The sequence below is a fragment of the Podarcis raffonei genome, chromosome 11, assembly GCF_027172205.1.
Source record: "Podarcis raffonei isolate rPodRaf1 chromosome 11, rPodRaf1.pri, whole genome shotgun sequence".
NCBI classification, from domain to species: Eukaryota; Metazoa; Chordata; class Lepidosauria; order Squamata; family Lacertidae; genus Podarcis; species Podarcis raffonei.
This window is the reverse complement of record NC_070612.1, coordinates 32,419,672-32,437,510: the sequence shown is the minus strand read 5'-3', so window position 1 is coordinate 32,437,510 and position 17,839 is coordinate 32,419,672. Positions and strand designations below refer to the sequence as shown.

General features: G+C 40.5%; 1 protein-coding gene across 1 annotated transcript in view; it reads left to right on the top strand.

Annotated features, from left to right (window-relative positions):
* EDIL3 (EGF like repeats and discoidin domains 3) overlaps positions 1-7,893 on the top strand; it is a 236,474-nt gene extending 228,581 nt beyond the window's left edge. Inside the window, exon 11 of the mRNA XM_053407901.1 lies at positions 5,217-7,893. Within this exon, the coding sequence (XP_053263876.1) occupies positions 5,217-5,366 (150 nt within the window). The 3' untranslated portion in view covers positions 5,367-7,893. The remainder of the gene's footprint in view (positions 1-5,216) is intronic.
* Positions 7,894-17,839: the final 9,946 nt, after the last annotated feature.

The window sequence follows — 17,839 nt, the reverse complement described above, 5'->3', positions numbered from 1 at the left end:
TTGCACATGGTGCTGCTTTCAAATACTATCCAGAAACTTCAGCTGGTGGAAAATATCCCCACTTGGTGATGAATCTCGTTAGGTGACCTTGGGCCAGTCTCTGCTTCTCATCCTAACCTACCTCACAGGGTTGTTGTGGGGATGAAATAATGAGGAGTGAACCATGCAAACCACGAGCTCCTTGGAGAAAATGATGAGAAACAAATTCAATAAATAATGCATTTTAAGTAAGAGTAGGCATTATGAACAGATCACATCAGTTCTTTTTTGCCTTCGCTGTCCAATTCAAAATGCTGGTTCAGACTTATAAGGCCCTACACAGTGTGGGTCCTCTGTACTTGATGGAGCCCCTCCTCTTGTATTTATCTACCTGTGTACAGCAAGGCCATCTACAGAGACCCTTTTCCAAGTGCTTTCTTAATCTGAAACTTGGAGGTTGGCTATGACAAGAGAGAGGGGGCCTCTTTGGTAGTGGCTCTGGAATGCTCTTCCTGTGTAAGCTCACCTGGTGCCCATGTTGTTGTCCTTTCAGCACCAGGCTATGACCGCTTTTGTCATCTAAGACCTTTTAATATCATGTATTTTTCATTCCACCTCACTCTACCTAAAGGTGGGGCCACTTTTGCTTCTTTCTCTCCTGATAGTACTTCATCTTTAAACCAGGCTTGGATAGCCCTTGCAGATGTTGGCCTTTCCAAATAGAGGACTGCCCTCTGGACAATAGGACACACAGCCACTGTATGCTTAGTATGTAGTTAAAGGTTTTTGGGATTGCTTTGAAGTGTGAAAAAGCAGCTTTCTAGCAGTGTGTGTATGTCTGCCACTTATGTAGTTGAACCAATATTTTTGATATTCATGACAAAATTTGCATGTTTGATTAGGCACTAAGCAAATGGCATGAAAATCAAATGTATTTCTTTGCTTTTCATCCAAGGCCAATCAGGGCAGCTGGAAGGGCAGGCGCGCACTCACACACACACACACACACACACTCTCTCTCTCTCTCTCTCTCTTATCAGAGTTTTCTTTTTAACATTAATGAAAGCAGCAACATAAGTAAAAAGACTGTTTTGGCTCAGGTCTCATAGCACTTTCAAATGGAGAGGATATGAAAAAGAACAGTTGCTCCTGCTGTTTCTTTCTGGCGCTTGCCACTTTAACTGCCAGTTATCTGAGTTTAAATCGACACCAAGTTTCTCTAGGGATGCAGCCCAGGAGAGCTGCAAAACTATACCCTACATTCTCTTTCTTTCTCTCTCTCTTTGGGTTCATTTTAAATGGTTTGAAAGATATGCATGAACACCATCTCTGTGTTTGGACTGAGCTGGAAATCACTGAAATTGGAGCATGTTGAGAAAAATACATTTTGGGGGGGAAATCTCTCTGGACTAAATGGTAATCATGTTTTCCTCAACTAGAGGTCAGTAGATCACTGTACTTTCAGTGCCATAGTAATGAATACCATACTTGGTGGAGTCTGTTATGGGGAAAGGAATAACTGTGGGTCATATGAAAGGAATTGCCATGTAAAATTAGAAATGCATGCCATGATCTGCAAAATCCTTTCCCACATGCACTTGGGATGTTGCATGCATGGAACAGATGTGCTTTGTGAGAATACCCTGTTCTACAGTATCCTGCAAAGTGCAGGAAACAAGAGTAGCTCCACTTTTCTGCATTCTTTGCATGTAGAAAGAAGGGAACGGATGAGAAATTTGGTTTGGTTTGCAATCCAGTGGGAACCCACCTAATTCTCCCTTCCCAAAACATTATGCAAACAGAAGCAAAGCTATCTTTCGAAATAAACACTTCTCTGAATTTAGCAGAGTAGCTTTTCAACCAACAAATGTACACATTAGGAGAAAGGATGCATAACAATACCTGTATATCCATAAGCAGTAGAAATACCAGGTCAGGAGAGCAGTTCTGCAAATCTGCCTCACCGAGTGTGTTGCTACTCTTTTAAGTGAAGCAACCTAATTTGCACTTCCTGGACTAATAAGACAATATTGGAATGGAATAATGCTTCAGATACTTTCCTGGATTTTGTGATAACAGTTCTCAGTTCAAGAAATGTACCAGAATCCATATTTGGGGATAAGAACAATTTAGAAATGTGTGCATTGGTACAAAAGTATGCATATTTAAAAATTAATTCATATAGATATTTTTTCAGGGTGAAATCTTACTTTAATGTGGAAACATGATGGGCTGGATGAACACATGTGAAACTGACACAGACCAAAAATAGATTGATTGATCTATCCATTTCTTACTACTATATAAAGAATAATTACAAATATTGCTTTACATCAAAGTAGGCTGATGAAAAAACTGTTTTTTCTCTAGTCTACCATGCAACCTTGAAGATGGGGAAAACAATGGCTCAGGCTTGCACTAGCCAGTTGCTAAGGAGAAGTTATTTACCTTGAGGATATTAATAATGTTATGTTTGCAGGATTTTTCACATATGTTGTCTAGGAAAAAAATGGTCTTTGCTCTGTTGGAATTCCTGGTAAATACTGCAAAGAAGACAGCTTAATTGCATCCCACAGCTATTGTTCAAAAACATTTCAAAAAAAATCTTATGGCAAGAGGATTAAAAAGACTGAGTTCCCCAGGATTTCCTTGTCAATTGAGGAGAATCTGTCTATAAAGAAAATGTTGTTTTTTAAATAAAAAAAACAGTTTTTTGTTTCCCTCCCTCCCACTTCTTCCTAGCTGCTGCATACTCCTTAGCTTTAAATGACAGAGACAAATGACAGAGACAAAAATAGAATTAAAACATAAATGTACACACTAGAACCACTGAGGTGCTACACCAATTGTACAGCTCAACATGGTAGAGATCCCAAAAGTGGGACAAGCACTGCTTTCCTCAGGTTGGTTGCTGTGAGAACAGGATATTGGACTGAATAAGCCTTTGACTTGATCCAGCTGAGCTCTTCCTACATTCTTGTGCCCCATACTGTTAGAGCTGTGTTTTGTTATATTAAATGCAATACTTTAGATTTCCCTATTCCTATTATTTTTTTCTTACTCAAGTCCAATGAGAAGCAGCCTTTGTACCTGCCACTTTGAACAGGCTGATGGTATGGTTGCCCTATGGGGTGATTTGCAGCCAGCTCTCCTTGTTCTCTTAATTTGTTTCCCTGTAAAATAAAAAATCACTGCTGTTACATGCTGTTTCCAGATCAAGCAACTGAGTAATAAGGTGCTATGTAAAAGCTTATAATGTGCTGCTTTGCAAGGCAAGGGCATGGCAGCCTGGAGCACAGGGCTGTAGCCTGCTATAGATGTGTTACAACAGTCACTTTCATTCTCCTGATGACAAACACGTTGCAATTTCAGTCTTAAGAGAATACTGCTTGCCAGCAGTAGGTGACACAAACTGGGGGGAAGGCGTTGTTGACACTGGGGAATCCCTGAGCCCAGTTGCTTCCCAAGCGCCAACAATCACCTGTTGGTTGGCTCTTGGAAAATGCTGGAAAGTGGCTTTGTGGGCACCACCAATCAGGTGGCCAGTAATGCCTGCAAAGCTTCTTTTGTCCAAGCCTTGATCTTCCCCACACCTGACATCATATATGACATCAAGTGTAGGGCAGGCTGGGTGTGGCTTGGCCAAAATGGCCTTATGGTGCCACAACACTGCTCTACATGCACTATAAAATAAACATGCATCTGGCAAGCACCAAACAAACACTTACCCCAAGGAAATGAATCCTAAAACAAATATGCCTTGCACATCATTTTAACTTCTGCATTTAGGCAGGCTTACTCGGAACTGTTACCTTGGTAGCTGACAGTTTGCTTGGTACAGGTGGCATTTTAGTCATTAATGACTTTTTAAAGAAAAATGATGTATCTCCAAGCTGCATGTGTGAGATTTTGTTTTAAAATCCTGCATTCCAAATAATCTTGGCATTTTAAAAGTGCTTTAATGAATTTTCTCCTTATTTTCTGGTCTGCCAAATGGTACACAAACATATCAATAGCAGATATTTTAATGTCATCAATAGTAATGCTTTTTGCAGCAGGGAGGTGCACATTGTACAACTGAAGTATTTTCTAGGTGTGTGTCTTGCTTTCCCTCTCACCTCTCACTTTTTCTCATCCTCCCCGACCCTGGTATTACTAGACTAAATGATGATGTTAGTGTCAATAATACTCTTAGCAGGAGCAGTGCTTGATAGCTCATAAGAGCAAAACACAATGGTGCACTTCTTTAAACAGCCTGTACCTTGTTAGTGAATGTTTTGACCAATATGGTTGGAAAGCCACTGCTATCAATGAAATTAATGGCATCATTTTTAGGTCATGGTCTCCCAGAGTGGTCAGTATTGATCCCCCGGGTTGATGGGATTGTGCAGGGGATGAATAAAGTCCTAGGGGTTGAAAGAGGTCAGAAAGGTCTTAGAGTGGAAAAAGAAGTTAATAGGGTATCATGGAAGAAAATTTAATTGGGAGCTATGAGCTTCAGATATAAAGGGCATGGGCATGTGAAGAGTGATATGGTGTTATTTTCCTTTGGTTTTACTGTTTTTTTACATTTTATGATTCTTAGTAATAGTGATTGATGATTAATAAATCCTGATTATAGGTCGATATTCTTGACTTTATTTCATTTATATTCCTAATAATTTGGGTTTGGGTCAGTACCTTTATAAATTCATCAAGGGGTTTATGAGCTCTGACATTTGGGAAACCCTGTATTGGGTAATGATGGATCATATTGTTGTTTGATCCTAAAGCCTGTTTACAGAGAAGGAAGCCACCCTAAGGCTGAATTTAGACACATCAATAAAACAACAACCAACAATTCAGTTAAATGCATTGTAAACTTCTTACAGGGAAATCCCATTGGCAAAAGACAGGACTCCATAGCAACATCTGGTGCCACAGTTATAACACATATAAAGCGCTTTATCTTTATGAATGTAGCTGAGTCCTAAGTTCAAAAGAGCTTATTTGCCAGGAACTGGATTTAGGAATTGTAGCCATTGCTGAGTTTTTTTCTGGAACACCAAGCATTCCTAGTAATATCCATATATAAAACATAATTCTTTCCTGAGTCAGGCAACCTGACTTTCTGATGGCAGCACATATCTGTCTATCTTTGCTGTTTTTCACGGTGCTCTCTTACCTCCATCTCCCCACTCTGCCTGGTTTCTTTTGTACTATTTTGCTATCACTGGTTCTTCTTGGTCACTTTTCAGGTTTTCCAGGGCAACTTTGATAACGACACCCACAGAAAGAACGTCATTGACCCCCCAATCTATGCACGGCACATAAGGATCCTCCCTTGGTCATGGTACGGCAGGATCACTTTACGGTCAGAGCTCTTGGGCTGTACAGAGGAGGACTGACGAGGATCTTCACTTTTCTGCACAACTCTTGATATTCCTAAAAAAAATATCTCCATAGAAGAAACTGTGCAAAACCTGTAGGAAGTTGAATGGGTTTTTCATGAACAAGTGCTCACTTTCTGGTAGGCCGCTAACTGTCTTTTGTAAGGAGGTCTAAGCCTGCCCTTAAAATGGTCCAAATCTGAGTTGGGGGTTTTCTTTGGGTTCTTTTAAATCTTAGTTCCAGTTATTACTCTGTTTTGATGTGGAATTTACCTTTTAAGGTTTTTTTTCTGAGTTATTTCATGCTGGCTGAAATATCGTTAGGAGTAAGAAGCAGCATCCTTTTTACAAGGAAGATGAAAGTGGCGTGACCGAGTTCACTTGTGACTTGAGAAGGAACAGGCTGATTCATTGTTTCCAAACCCACATGGTCATCTCACTTGCAAAAAGTGATACTGCAGCTTTAGCAATAAGTTTTTCTCGGGGATGACTGCATTTGATTGTTTCCCTTGTGCCTATCAAGCATTGTCAAGATTAAGGACACTTTTTTTGGAAGTGATCTCTGTGGTCTGCAGTCCTCCTGGTGCCACAAACTACCTTTTGTAATTTCCTTTACAAACAGCCGAGTCCACCCACCCTAGGGTTTCATTTCCACATGTTTTGCTTCCCATTTAGCACACTGTGGGCATCGTCACTGTCTTTTATGTTTGATCACATTAACTGCTTCTGTTTCTTTTCAATGAGCCAACCTGAATTTTATGGAACAAAATCTGCTATCAGTATATTATGAAGTTAATGATTTTGTCAATGAATTCAGCTTGCATTTTCTTTCTAAGGGATGCTGAGATGAAAGATCATGGACCAAATTCAAAGCTTAAGCAACTGTAGCCGGGAGGGAGGCACACATGAATGCTACAAAGCGGGCATTCATATGATCCTGCATTTTCATGCATGGTAGTTGCCTCATGGAGCTGCCTTGGAGATGGCTTCTCTGAGATGCTTCCTATGACTCAATGGGCAAGGGTCATTGTGAGATCTAGAGGTGCATGCCAAAACATATGGACTGTGTATCCTCGTTCTGAGGAGCAACTCAGCTACAGCACTGTTCCCAAGCTTCAGAAATATGGGTGGAAGGCTGAAACCTGAGGCTGAGTGGTCATATAATATTATATCTTAACATTATTTTAACCATCAGCTCTGCAAGGATTCTTCAGGCCCTCTGACTGGAGAAGACAAGCCTTGTAGGATACACAAGTGGCAGTGTTGCAAAAACAGAGAGAGGAAGGAAGTGGGGGAATTGGATTCAGATACGGGGCAGGTGCCAATCATCAGTGATAATAAGCAGGGCTGAGTGTATGCTATGAGCCTTCAGGAAAAAAATTGGAGGGAGAGCAAAGAACTCATTATTGGGTGATGAATTCAGCTTTCTGGGAATGGCAGCCTTCATTTCAAAATGAGAAAGTTTATAGCTCTTAGGACTGCAAAAAATATGATCAAAAGTATCTTGCCAGCAGCTGCTGCAATCTCCAGAGGTTGGGATTTCAGTGCCCACCATAGTTCCATTGCCTCCCCGTGACTGGAAAGGGTATAGAAGTTGGATTGTAGAATTTTAATTATTTTAAAATGTGGATTATGCAGTGCCCTGATAACAGAGAATGGAGTACATACTGCCCTGATGGATCAAGCAGTGTGCATGCATTCAGAAAGATAAGCCATATACAGGAGTCAGTCAAACACCACAGTATTCCTACTTCAGGCATTCAGTTTTCTTATCATTTGCAGCCTCAGTGCTGGTAGAGCTTGCTATCACTATTGAAGGAAGAGCTGGGATTACTGAATGGGGTAAAAAGGTTTCTGAAGTGTTTTCCCAAGTAACTCCATGGGGTCATGTGGCAACCGCAGCTGCTGCATCATAGCTGTGGTGTGCACTGTTTATCACAGGTCAGCTATCACTAATGGGTCTTGCTTATACATCAGAACAGATCCCTTCAGAGGAAGCAAATATCTCAAGAGGTGACCTTATTACTCATCGTTAGTGATTAGCCTATTACCTAATAACATCCTCTTCAGTTGATAACCTGAATTAGCCATAAATCCAGTTCTCTTGCGCATTGACCTCTGTGACTAAGATTTTCCATTTGAAATTGTCAAGATGGCTGTAGCTTCATTTGAATGGACCTAGGATGCAGCCGTACATCAGTCAATGCTAGAAAGCCATGTATGCAGTTTTCCCAGAGAAACAGTAGCCCATGCCAATCCCTGGCCAAGCAAGATATGAGATGCTCTTGCCATTGGAATTAGTACACCAAGGTGCTGGCAGAGCACTGTGTAAATGGCTCTCCATTTCTGACTCTGCCCAACCACCATCTGGGTCAATGCAACCCAAGCTGTGACAAATGTGTATGAAAACACAGCCAGGATTTAATAGATGGAATTTATCTTGTGTAAAACTCCTTCGTTGTGCAGAAGGAGTTCCTGGTAAATGGTAGTCCTAACAAATATTGCAAAGCACTTTTATTTTAATAAGGTATTAGTATTCTGTCCATTTCTTGAGTGTCTTCTTATTACTTAAAACCTTCAAGTTGTGCTCATTTTCATTTTTAATTTCATAACATACTGTGGTAGATTTTTTTTCTTGGTTGTGTCTCATTAACACATCATGCTAAGTATTTTTTTATGAAATTCCATTATCATTAAAAGGAAAAAAATGGAGATATAAAGATGGGCTCTATGACCTTTATAAATACTTAGTCATCCTATAATTTTACAGTAAGGAATCGATACGCTTGTTTAAAAAGAAAAGAAAAAGATTTAAAAGTCTGATATATTTTTTAAGGGTCATCACAACCTTCACATAAACTCCTACTCTGCAACAGGAGATAATGGCCACGTTGACACATCACATAATACTGTGCAACGTGAACTCACATGTTCCTCCCCTCTTCTCTCCTCTCTTCATCCCGAGGGGAAGAGTTTAGAAGTTCTCACATCCACTTTTGCGTAATCATGGTTTGCCATGTCATCTAGAGCAACAAACCTGTTTTAACATTAACTATGGCTAATTTTAAGACATACCCTCAGGTCTAGATGTTACAGCAAGCTGTGGTTAATCACAAGTAGAAGTGAAAGCTTCAAAATTCCTCCTTCTGACCACATGGAAAGAGGATAGGATAGGGGAGAGGGTGAAAACCCAAAGCTCACTGCAGCTTATTCCTGTTTGTGCACATCACACTAAACAATGATTTAGCACGACATTTGGACATGGTCATTACATCTGCTTTGCTTAAAAACAAAAACCTTTAATGATCAGAGGATGCTATCTTGAAAGCGCCTCTGAAAAACATCGAACCAGTAGAATAATGAGATCTGTCGATAAAGAGCACCTAATTCTTAAGGTGTATTTGTTCACACTTTTTTTTTTGTAAGGCTTAGACATGGATATTCTGAGATCCTTAGTTTGAGAATCTGATCAAGGTAAAGCAAGTTATGTGTAAGAAATGTTAAGGTCCTGTGCAACACTGTTAAGTTTATGGGGTTTCTTTGTTTTTTAGTTGGATTTGTGCTGCATTACAAAAGCCACTAGACTGTTACTGTCTTGTCTGTAACTGTGTTAACATTTCTTAACAATGTTATCTATGGAGTGGTCTTCAATTGTAGTGAATAATTTTAAAGAGAAAGTCAATCATAACTGTGCTTTAAGGTGCAAATGGCTAAAAGAATAAGGATGGTAACTGAAATGGCATTTAACTACATATGGCCCAAATCCTGCACTTTTAAGCTCTTATGAATATCCTGTGATTCACAGCCTACTTACTCCAGAGTAGTTTTTCTTAATTGTATTGGCATATGCTGGAGAAAAGAACTGTGGATTGTTTGACATTTTAGTGGGTCGAGACTTCAATGGGGCCTCATTTTTATGCGCCTATTTGATGGGGCCAAATTTTGCACTTGCAGTCCTTAGCTGGTTCAATGAATAGCATGCCTAATCATATGAGGCCTGGCACCACCACAGTAAACACTGGTACCAATCCCAAGGTCTACCTGTGGTCCACCCAGAAAGAGTAGTGGCAGTGTCATATTGGGTGTGTGTGAAAGATGGGGGCTTAAACAGGTGATTGGTGCTGCATCTATATGGCACTTCTTACGGAATGACTGTCAAGCAAGGGAAACTGCATACACAGTGCCCTTTTGCACATGAAAGCCCCAAAGAATGCAGGCCACCTTTGATGGCTCGGGGTAACGGTCAGCAATTGGTCCTCTGCAGAAGATCTTACTGAAAGAAATGCTTTGGGGATGCAGCTTCTCTGAATAAGAGGTGGTTCCTGCAAATAAGACACGTCAGGTCTGTAACGTTTGGGCTCCATCTTGAACTCCAGCTACTGCTAACACCATGTCAGTGACTATAGCTGTCACCAATGGAGCACTTTGAGCTGCTAGTCAGAATGTTCTGATAAAATGTTTCTGTGTTTATTAGTATTTTTTTTCCTTTTTAAAAAAAGAAAATGCATTTAAATGAATATTTCTTGGGTTTGCAATTAACTTATATGTAATATAGTTTATAGTTCGAAAAAGAGCATCCTATTGAAAATGTGGTCACTCAGTCTTCTATTTGAAAGGGTTGCATTTTTTCCTTCTGCTGCTCGGTTCTGTCGGCCTTTACAATGTTATTCAGAGGAGCCTGAAAGCTTTCCTTCCTTTCTTTTTCAAGATACACCTTGAGGCTTTTTGCCACATTTTGCACCTGTCACAACATTATTAAACTAAAAAAAAATGCCTTTGACATCTATTCAGTAACTATGGACACAATTTACTGAGAAATTCTTCTCACTGGAATGAATGGGGCCTGCATAACAATCTGACCCTGTATTTCATGCCATGGCCAAAATAACAGAAGCTATTCCATTTGGGCAAATGGCACACTCCCCCACCAGCCTCTCTTTGCCTTCAGCCAGCCCCCACCTGCCTGCCTTCCTATTACCAGCCCAGAGGGTACCATTGCCTGTCAGATTCCTCCTCCTGCTCTCAGTGTTGCCTTCATATAACTTGCACAAAAGGAACCCGCTGTAGAGGAGCATACACAAATTGAAAAAACAGGGGTTCAGGCCAGCATACAAAGACAAAATATATGGCAAGCAAAGTACAATGAATGCATTTGTCACAATGTACCCACTATTACAGGGCACACAGTACATGCAAGTGGTACTGCAGAACCATCAAAATAAGTACAACATTAGAATTAATAATATATTTTCATTATCTCCGATGCAAGGGTATTCTTGAGAGTGGCAGAGCATTTTCCATATATTGTGTCTTTTTTTGCTGGCATGAACTCCTGTTTTTTCAATTTGTGTATGTCTTCATATAACTCAACAGGGAAGAGGATGGGGACAAAACTAGAATTAGTTGACTCTGCTTGTCATTGGCTGTAGCACCACCTGGTCCACCTACTGTTGGCCTGCCCTTTACCCCACCAGCCGCCACTGCTGGACATCACATTAACCAAGCGGATACAATGGTTGCATTTTTCTGGAAGCTTGATTGAAGCCTATGTTGAAATCTTCCTCTCTTTTCCACAGTCCTGAATGAGAATCACCTCTCAAAAGCTGCTATTTGTATTTCAAGGGAAATCAATAGGACCTTCCCTTGGAATGCAATAGGACCTTTCCTTGGAATGCAAATGGCAGCTCCAATGGTTTTTTTCTAAACCATGGCAGGAGAAAAAGAGTTAAACTCCCCTCTTCACATGCACCTCATTGCCCTAAAGCTGCTCTGGCTTCCCCACAGCTCCTGTTTACATAACAAAAAATATATGCAGGTCTAGTTTTGCCCTCTTGCAAAGGAAGAACTTCCCAGTGGATTGTGTCTTTTGGGTTAAAGGTAACAGTTGACCTCTAAATGTGTCCCATATAGAACACTTTTTGTTCTGTTTGTCATTGTGCACAATGTGTATAGTGTGTTCTGTAGTAAGAATGAGCTCACACGTACATATTCATGGTCACTCAGTGACTGGCATGTGTGAAAGCCATCACTGATCAAGCACCTCAGACAGCATTTTCAGATTACCTGCGCACCTCGACCACAACACTTTTCAATGCAGGGAGTTCACACATTCGGCTGTGAGTCACCAGCTGTTGGTTAATTGTGTACTAAAGCACAGTGTGGTGTACATACACGTTTTGGTCTGCCCTGAGTCTAGGTATTACATCTTATTAATAAAAATGGAACAACACCACACAATTGTACATATGTTGGATGTCGTTGTGATCGACAAATTGCCTAGGTTTTAAGCTCAGGAGCAAGTGCTCCAGGCCAAGTGGTTTGTGGATCATAATTGTATGTTTTGATTGAAAAATAAATGGGGCAGGTTCACAAATTGCCCTAACATGTGTGCTCTTCGCAAGTCATGAACTCAGAAGCAACTCATGGGCCCACATTCTCCCCTCATTTGAATGTGCACATGTTTGCTTTGTTCATGTGATCCGTACACCCTTTTGTATGAGTATTTTATATGAACGCATGTGGCTCATAGGCCTTTTCAGACATTCAGTAATCCATGGAAGGGAACAAGGTCACATTTGCTGTCTTGCTGTCTTCTCCTGATCTCTATGCCCTAGAGTCTAGGTGTTCATCCCAAAGTCTGAACACAAATGCATATAATGATACATTCACAGGCTCAATACATGCAATAGGGGACCCTGCTTTTTGCAGAGCTCAGTCATGTGAAGGGAGCACACATTCATCAAATATGTATACGTACTCAGACCTTTGGATAAATGTGTAGAAGTTGGGACAGCTTGTGTGATAGTGATTCTCCCCCTCTGTATGTTCACTGGATGTCTAAAAGGGCTATAGAAAACATTCTATGAGTTGGATGTGTATGTTCAAGCCTGAGACTACTTGCAATGCATACATGATGAGGTTTGAGTGAACATCCAGTTAAGGAGAAATTTTCAGTTTTCTTAGTCCGAAATAGTTATGTTGAAACTAATGGAACATTTCCAGAAGTAGGCGCTTTGAGATTTACTACAATGTATTTAGGATCAGCATGTTGGTTTATTTAAAGCTGCAACCCTCAAGCTTGAGTGATCTCTATTGAATTAAATAGTTTGAGATGTGTAGCCTTTAAACTTCTTGAGAAAACATTACGAAACAGTCCTTAACTTTTGTATTAATTCTAACAGCAAAACTGAAGGAGTGAAAAAAAATCATCTGTGTTTACCCCAGAGTTGTTAGTCATTTCTAGGCAGATTTCCCATTTCTATAGCTCCCTAATTTACTACTTTTATAGCCTGGAAAGTAAAACATAATGCACAAGGCTTAGGATAATCTATGTTCTATTAAGGGCTTCTCACATAAACAAAACAAAAAACCCACCCACCCCTGGTTCTGATTTTTAGGTTGACTTTCTCTTTCAGAATGAACAGATACAAATTTGTGTGAGTTTTGAAGACTAAGGATACTAATGAGTGTATCTGTGCTATACAACAACATATGAAATATAATATTCAAAGCTGGCTTCAGATGTGTCAGTAAGTACAGAAGTATCTCAGACACAATGACTTTTGCAACCTTGGCGACCTGTGTAAAGTTCCAATGTTTTTGTATATATTTAAATTATGTAGAATGATGTTAAAACAGTATGACCTCGTCTAGTCTTCAAACTTAACAATAAAACTTTTGAAAAATTGGAAAGTCCTTGAAGTGATTTGAATGGTACCTTCTTTCATCATCTGAGAGGAGAAAGTGGGGTGTTCTCTAGATAAGTGTGAAAAAGGGTATCTACATTGTTGCTATTATAGTCCTTTGGAAATCACTCCACAATGCAGCCTGCAAGTGCATATCAGCATGAGAAAATAAGAATTCATATAATTTTCATTTCCACACATTGGCAGTGAATCCAGGCACACACTTTGTTTCTTGCATAGAATAGCCCTGAATCATTTTGAATGGATGGATGTGCTTATCCTCTTGGTTTGGTTCCTGTCCTGAGCTTCAATACTTGAGAGAATTGCTACCTTGTCACAGACTAGCGAGCCATAGTGTAGTTTGATTGATAACTAGGTATCTAAAAGAGACCTTCTGGGAAATTGCAGGCTTCTTATCAACAACTGTGCACACACTCTGTGGAGGCCACATTTCTATGCCTTCTCAAGGACTTGCATTACTCTTGTCTTGTTCCGCTTCCACTGCCTCTATATAACTTAACCTCCTTGTGTGGCCCTGTCCTTAGTTAAATCTTTGGAGACTACCTGGAGATATAAGCTCAGAGCTCCCCTCGTAGTGATAAACAGTGAATCTCCCTTTGAGCTCAGGCTCCGCTTCCTGTCCAGTTCTCTATATTGTGTACTACATTCTCTCTGCTGCTGTATTTTCTCCAGTTCTGTCTTTCTGTTCCATCATGGAATCCTGTTCCTGCTTATCTGCAGGGCGGCCATTTCTGCTGGCTCTCTGAAAAGCAGGAGCACTTGTCTGCCCACTAATGTATTCCCACCCTTAGGCAAATTACAGTGGTCATTGCTCCATTCAGATTCCAGCTGAACAGAGAGAACAGCAGGCCACAGCAGGTGAAGAGTTCACAAATTTTACTGGTTTATGTAAGCACAGAAGGACAAGACATTTAGCAGCAAGTGGCTAATAAAAGCATATATAAAGCAAATTGCATCTCTCCTTTGTAGATTATGAGTTACTCCTTGGGTTAGGTTGATGATCAGTTCTTTTACCCCAGTAGCAGAGGACAAAGACGGGTCAAGCCTCCTCAGACACCTAAGGGCTTGTCCACTTTTTGGTTTTGCAGCACTCTCTGATGAGGAGCCTCTAGCCAAGTACTCATGGAAATACGTCGGCTTCATGGACAATGATTTCTTCTCTGGCTCTCTGACCTGGTTCATTCCAGGCTGGTTCCTATAGGCAAAAGGTCCTATACAACCAGGGATTTTTTTTCAGCTGAAACTCACTGGAACTGAGTTCTGACACCTCTCAGGCGGATGCCATTGCCATTATAAGAGAACAAGAGAGGCAGTCATGGTGAGTTCCAGCACCTCTTTTTCTAGAAAAATAGTACTGCATACAACCAATAGAAACGTGTACAAACCAAGACATTTTCTCTAAGTGGCCTAAGTATGGCATCAGGGCAGGTCTAGCCATCTTGTGTGCTTCAAGCCATCTTGTGTGCTTATTTTTGCATCTTCAATATGTTGCCCCAAGCATGGCTCCCCCACCTCTCTCTCTTTCTTTTTTCATTAGCCAGAACATCAAGAAGAGATGGGCTCCCTATTTCCCAAGGTATTTCATGTAGGAGAACCGAAGTTGTTCCCTTGACCTATTTAACCACAAACAAGTAACGCTATTCTTACTCCATTGCCTTACATTTTCTACAAATGCATGGGTCATCTTACCATATCAACCATTAGAAGCCTTCTATCCCCATGATCTCCCTCACACACCTGTTCTCAGATCCTGAAGCTATTTTCTTAGTTCTTGGGTTCCAGTCTCACGGTTTTGGGGATATGCATCATTCCAACCTCCTTTCATATTTGAAGAAGCTTGCTTTTTGTGCTATAAAGTGTGCAAGTCATCTCTTAGGAACTGCCTGAAGATATGACAGTGTTAGCAGCTGCTCCCCCAAGCAACTGAAATACAGCCTCTAACCTTGAAACCTTAAAGGGTATATGGGAGATCCTCGTGAACCTTTTTCTTCATTTAGCATGTCTAGGCATACCATGGCTATTATGAGGCTAAGCTGAGAGCCTGGGATCAGCTCTAGAGTTCATCACACTGGAGGTAGTTCCTGAGAAGAAAAATGTAGATAAAAATTATCCTTGTGCAATGGACCTTGAATTACGAATAGGAGGTTCCCTTCTCTCTCCTGTCAGAAAATATTAGTCAGTTTTCCTTCTTTTCTCAAGAATATATTGACAAAGTTAACCAGAATAAGACATTTAGAAACATGACAAAATTTGAATGGGTGCTTTTGGAACCAATCACCAATACAAAATAAATTATTCCCAAAATTTATTTACATCTTATTGAAATAGATATAAGATTATCAAGTGGATTAAAAATATGGGTTGCTATTAGGGTAACAATAGAACAAAATATGGATGAATCAAAGAAAACTATGTAAGATCCTTAGGGAGAATTCCTTAAAAGTGTTACACTGATGGTACAAAATGCTGGCATCTCTGGCAGGCATACAAATAAAAAAAAATGAGAAATTTCAACCAACAAGATACATATATACATTTGTGTTGGTCATATCCTGTTGTACTACAGTTTTTGAATGTGATATTGGTGGAAATGGCAAACATTACACATATATGTCACACTAGCATTGGGTATTTTAACAATCTGGGAAGAACAACATGATGAAATGGTATTTATGGAACTAATAGTATTTAATTTGATGGCTCCTGGCAGGGTAATAACTTAAAAGTGGAAAACTGCAGACTGTTTGACATTGAATTCTTGGCACAGCAAACTGTGGCAAGTGGCCATGGCAGGAAAAATGGACTTACCAACTTAAACTAGCTGAAGATAAAGCTAAAATATTTGATTTTTATATAGTGCAGTATGGTTTTATTTCATACATAAATCAGGGATCTATACAGCAACATTTTTCAAAGCTTTTCCCCAGATTACAGAACAGAGATTTAGAACAAATTGTAATATTATGATGAAGCATACTGAAAATCTCCAAGTTGCCAGATCTTACAACAGAAGGAAAGTATGTTAAACACATCACCTTCTGTTAGTTATTACATGAGGTAACTCATTTTTATTTTTTCGTATTTTATTGGTTGGCTGATTTGTATGTTGGAATCAAAATTTTTAAAAAATAGAAAGAAAAAGAAAAAGACACGTTTGAGAATGTGATGTGACGTTTGTCACATGGATAGCCCTGGCATGAGACTTTTTTAAAAAACAAAAACAAACCGTGAATAGCTGATTCTTTCAGGGCTGGGGACCCAGATCAGTACCGTAGCCAGAGACAAGTCAGAGGAAGTCTTTCACCCATTGCTGTGCTGAGGCTCTGATTGCAATCACTGCCCATGCTTGCTATTTATTGTTTATTTGTTTATCTATTTCATAAAATTTACATATTGTTTGATTGTTTTTTTAAAAAAAAACCTCAAAGCAGTTTACAAAAAAAAGATAAAAATATAAAATTATCACTAAAACATTTGCAACCATAATGTAAAATACACAGTGGGTTAAAACTGCAGTAAAACAGACTAAAGCAAATTAAAACCCCTACAAGCTTTCTAAACATCTGAGTAAAGGTAAAGGTAAAGGTAAAGGGACCCCTGACCATTAGGTCCAGTCGTGGCTGACTCTGGGGTTGCGGCACTCATCTCGCTTTATTGGCCAAGGGAGCAGGCGTACAGCTTCCAGGTCATGAAACTAAGCAAGACTAAGCCGCTTCTGGTGAACCAGAGCAGCGCACAGAAACACCGTTTACCTTCCCGCCGGAGCAGTACCTATTTATCTACTTGCACTTTGATGCGCATTCGAACTGCTATGTGGGCAGCAGCCGGGACTGAGCAACGGAAGCTCACCCCGTTGCGGGGATTCGAACCTCCAACCTTCTGATCAGCATGTCCTAGGCTCTGTGGTTTAACCCACAGCGCCACCCGCGTCCCTTTAAACATCTGAGTAGGCTTGTCTAAATAAGAATGTCTTTGGTGCTTCCTCTCCTCCTGACAAAATCCCAATCTAGTTCCAGACCTCCATAACATCTTGCATACCAGGGCTAAAACTACCTTGCTGTGATAAACCATTGGCACAACATTGCAACGGAACTGGAGGGATGCTTCGGCCTCAGCCTAATGCAGCATGAAGCACATCAATCTTTTTGTCTCTTCCTTTTGAATGGGACACTGTGCAACACAACAGTTTCCTAGAGCTCCAGCAGCACAGCAACACCACTGGCTGTTTCCGATCCCAGCACAAGGCGTGAAGCAGGATTGCAGCACCAGTCTGGAGTTGAACGAAGCCCTAAGATTATTCTCCAGCTCAAACTAAAATCTGAGCCAGAGAAGAAGCCTTGTCTGCCTCCCACCCAGCCCCATACTCATACACACCTATTTTTACCACCCCTCATTTCTGCAAAAGCTATCCCCTGCAATTGCAAGAAACCTTGTACAAAATGCATCACACATGTATGTTTGTGCCCTGAAGTTCTGTCACCCAGAGCATCAAGAAGGAGAAAGAGAAGGGGGAAATATCCTGGTCATCTCCAGCTGCGTGAAAGGTAAGAAAGGAACAAGGGAAGTGTATTTTGAAGGCATTGGACTGGATGGGAGGGCTTCTGAAATGTCAAGAACCGATGGGAATGGGCAGGGGGATTTTCCGAAGCCTTTGGGTTTGCTCTAAGAAATGATCTAAGATCCATACTTCAGAGTTAATCTGTAGTGAACATGGGGCAGCACACTCGACACTAGTTTCCTTAGACCTTTGTAGCTGAGTTGATGCACAGGTACTGTACCAGTAGC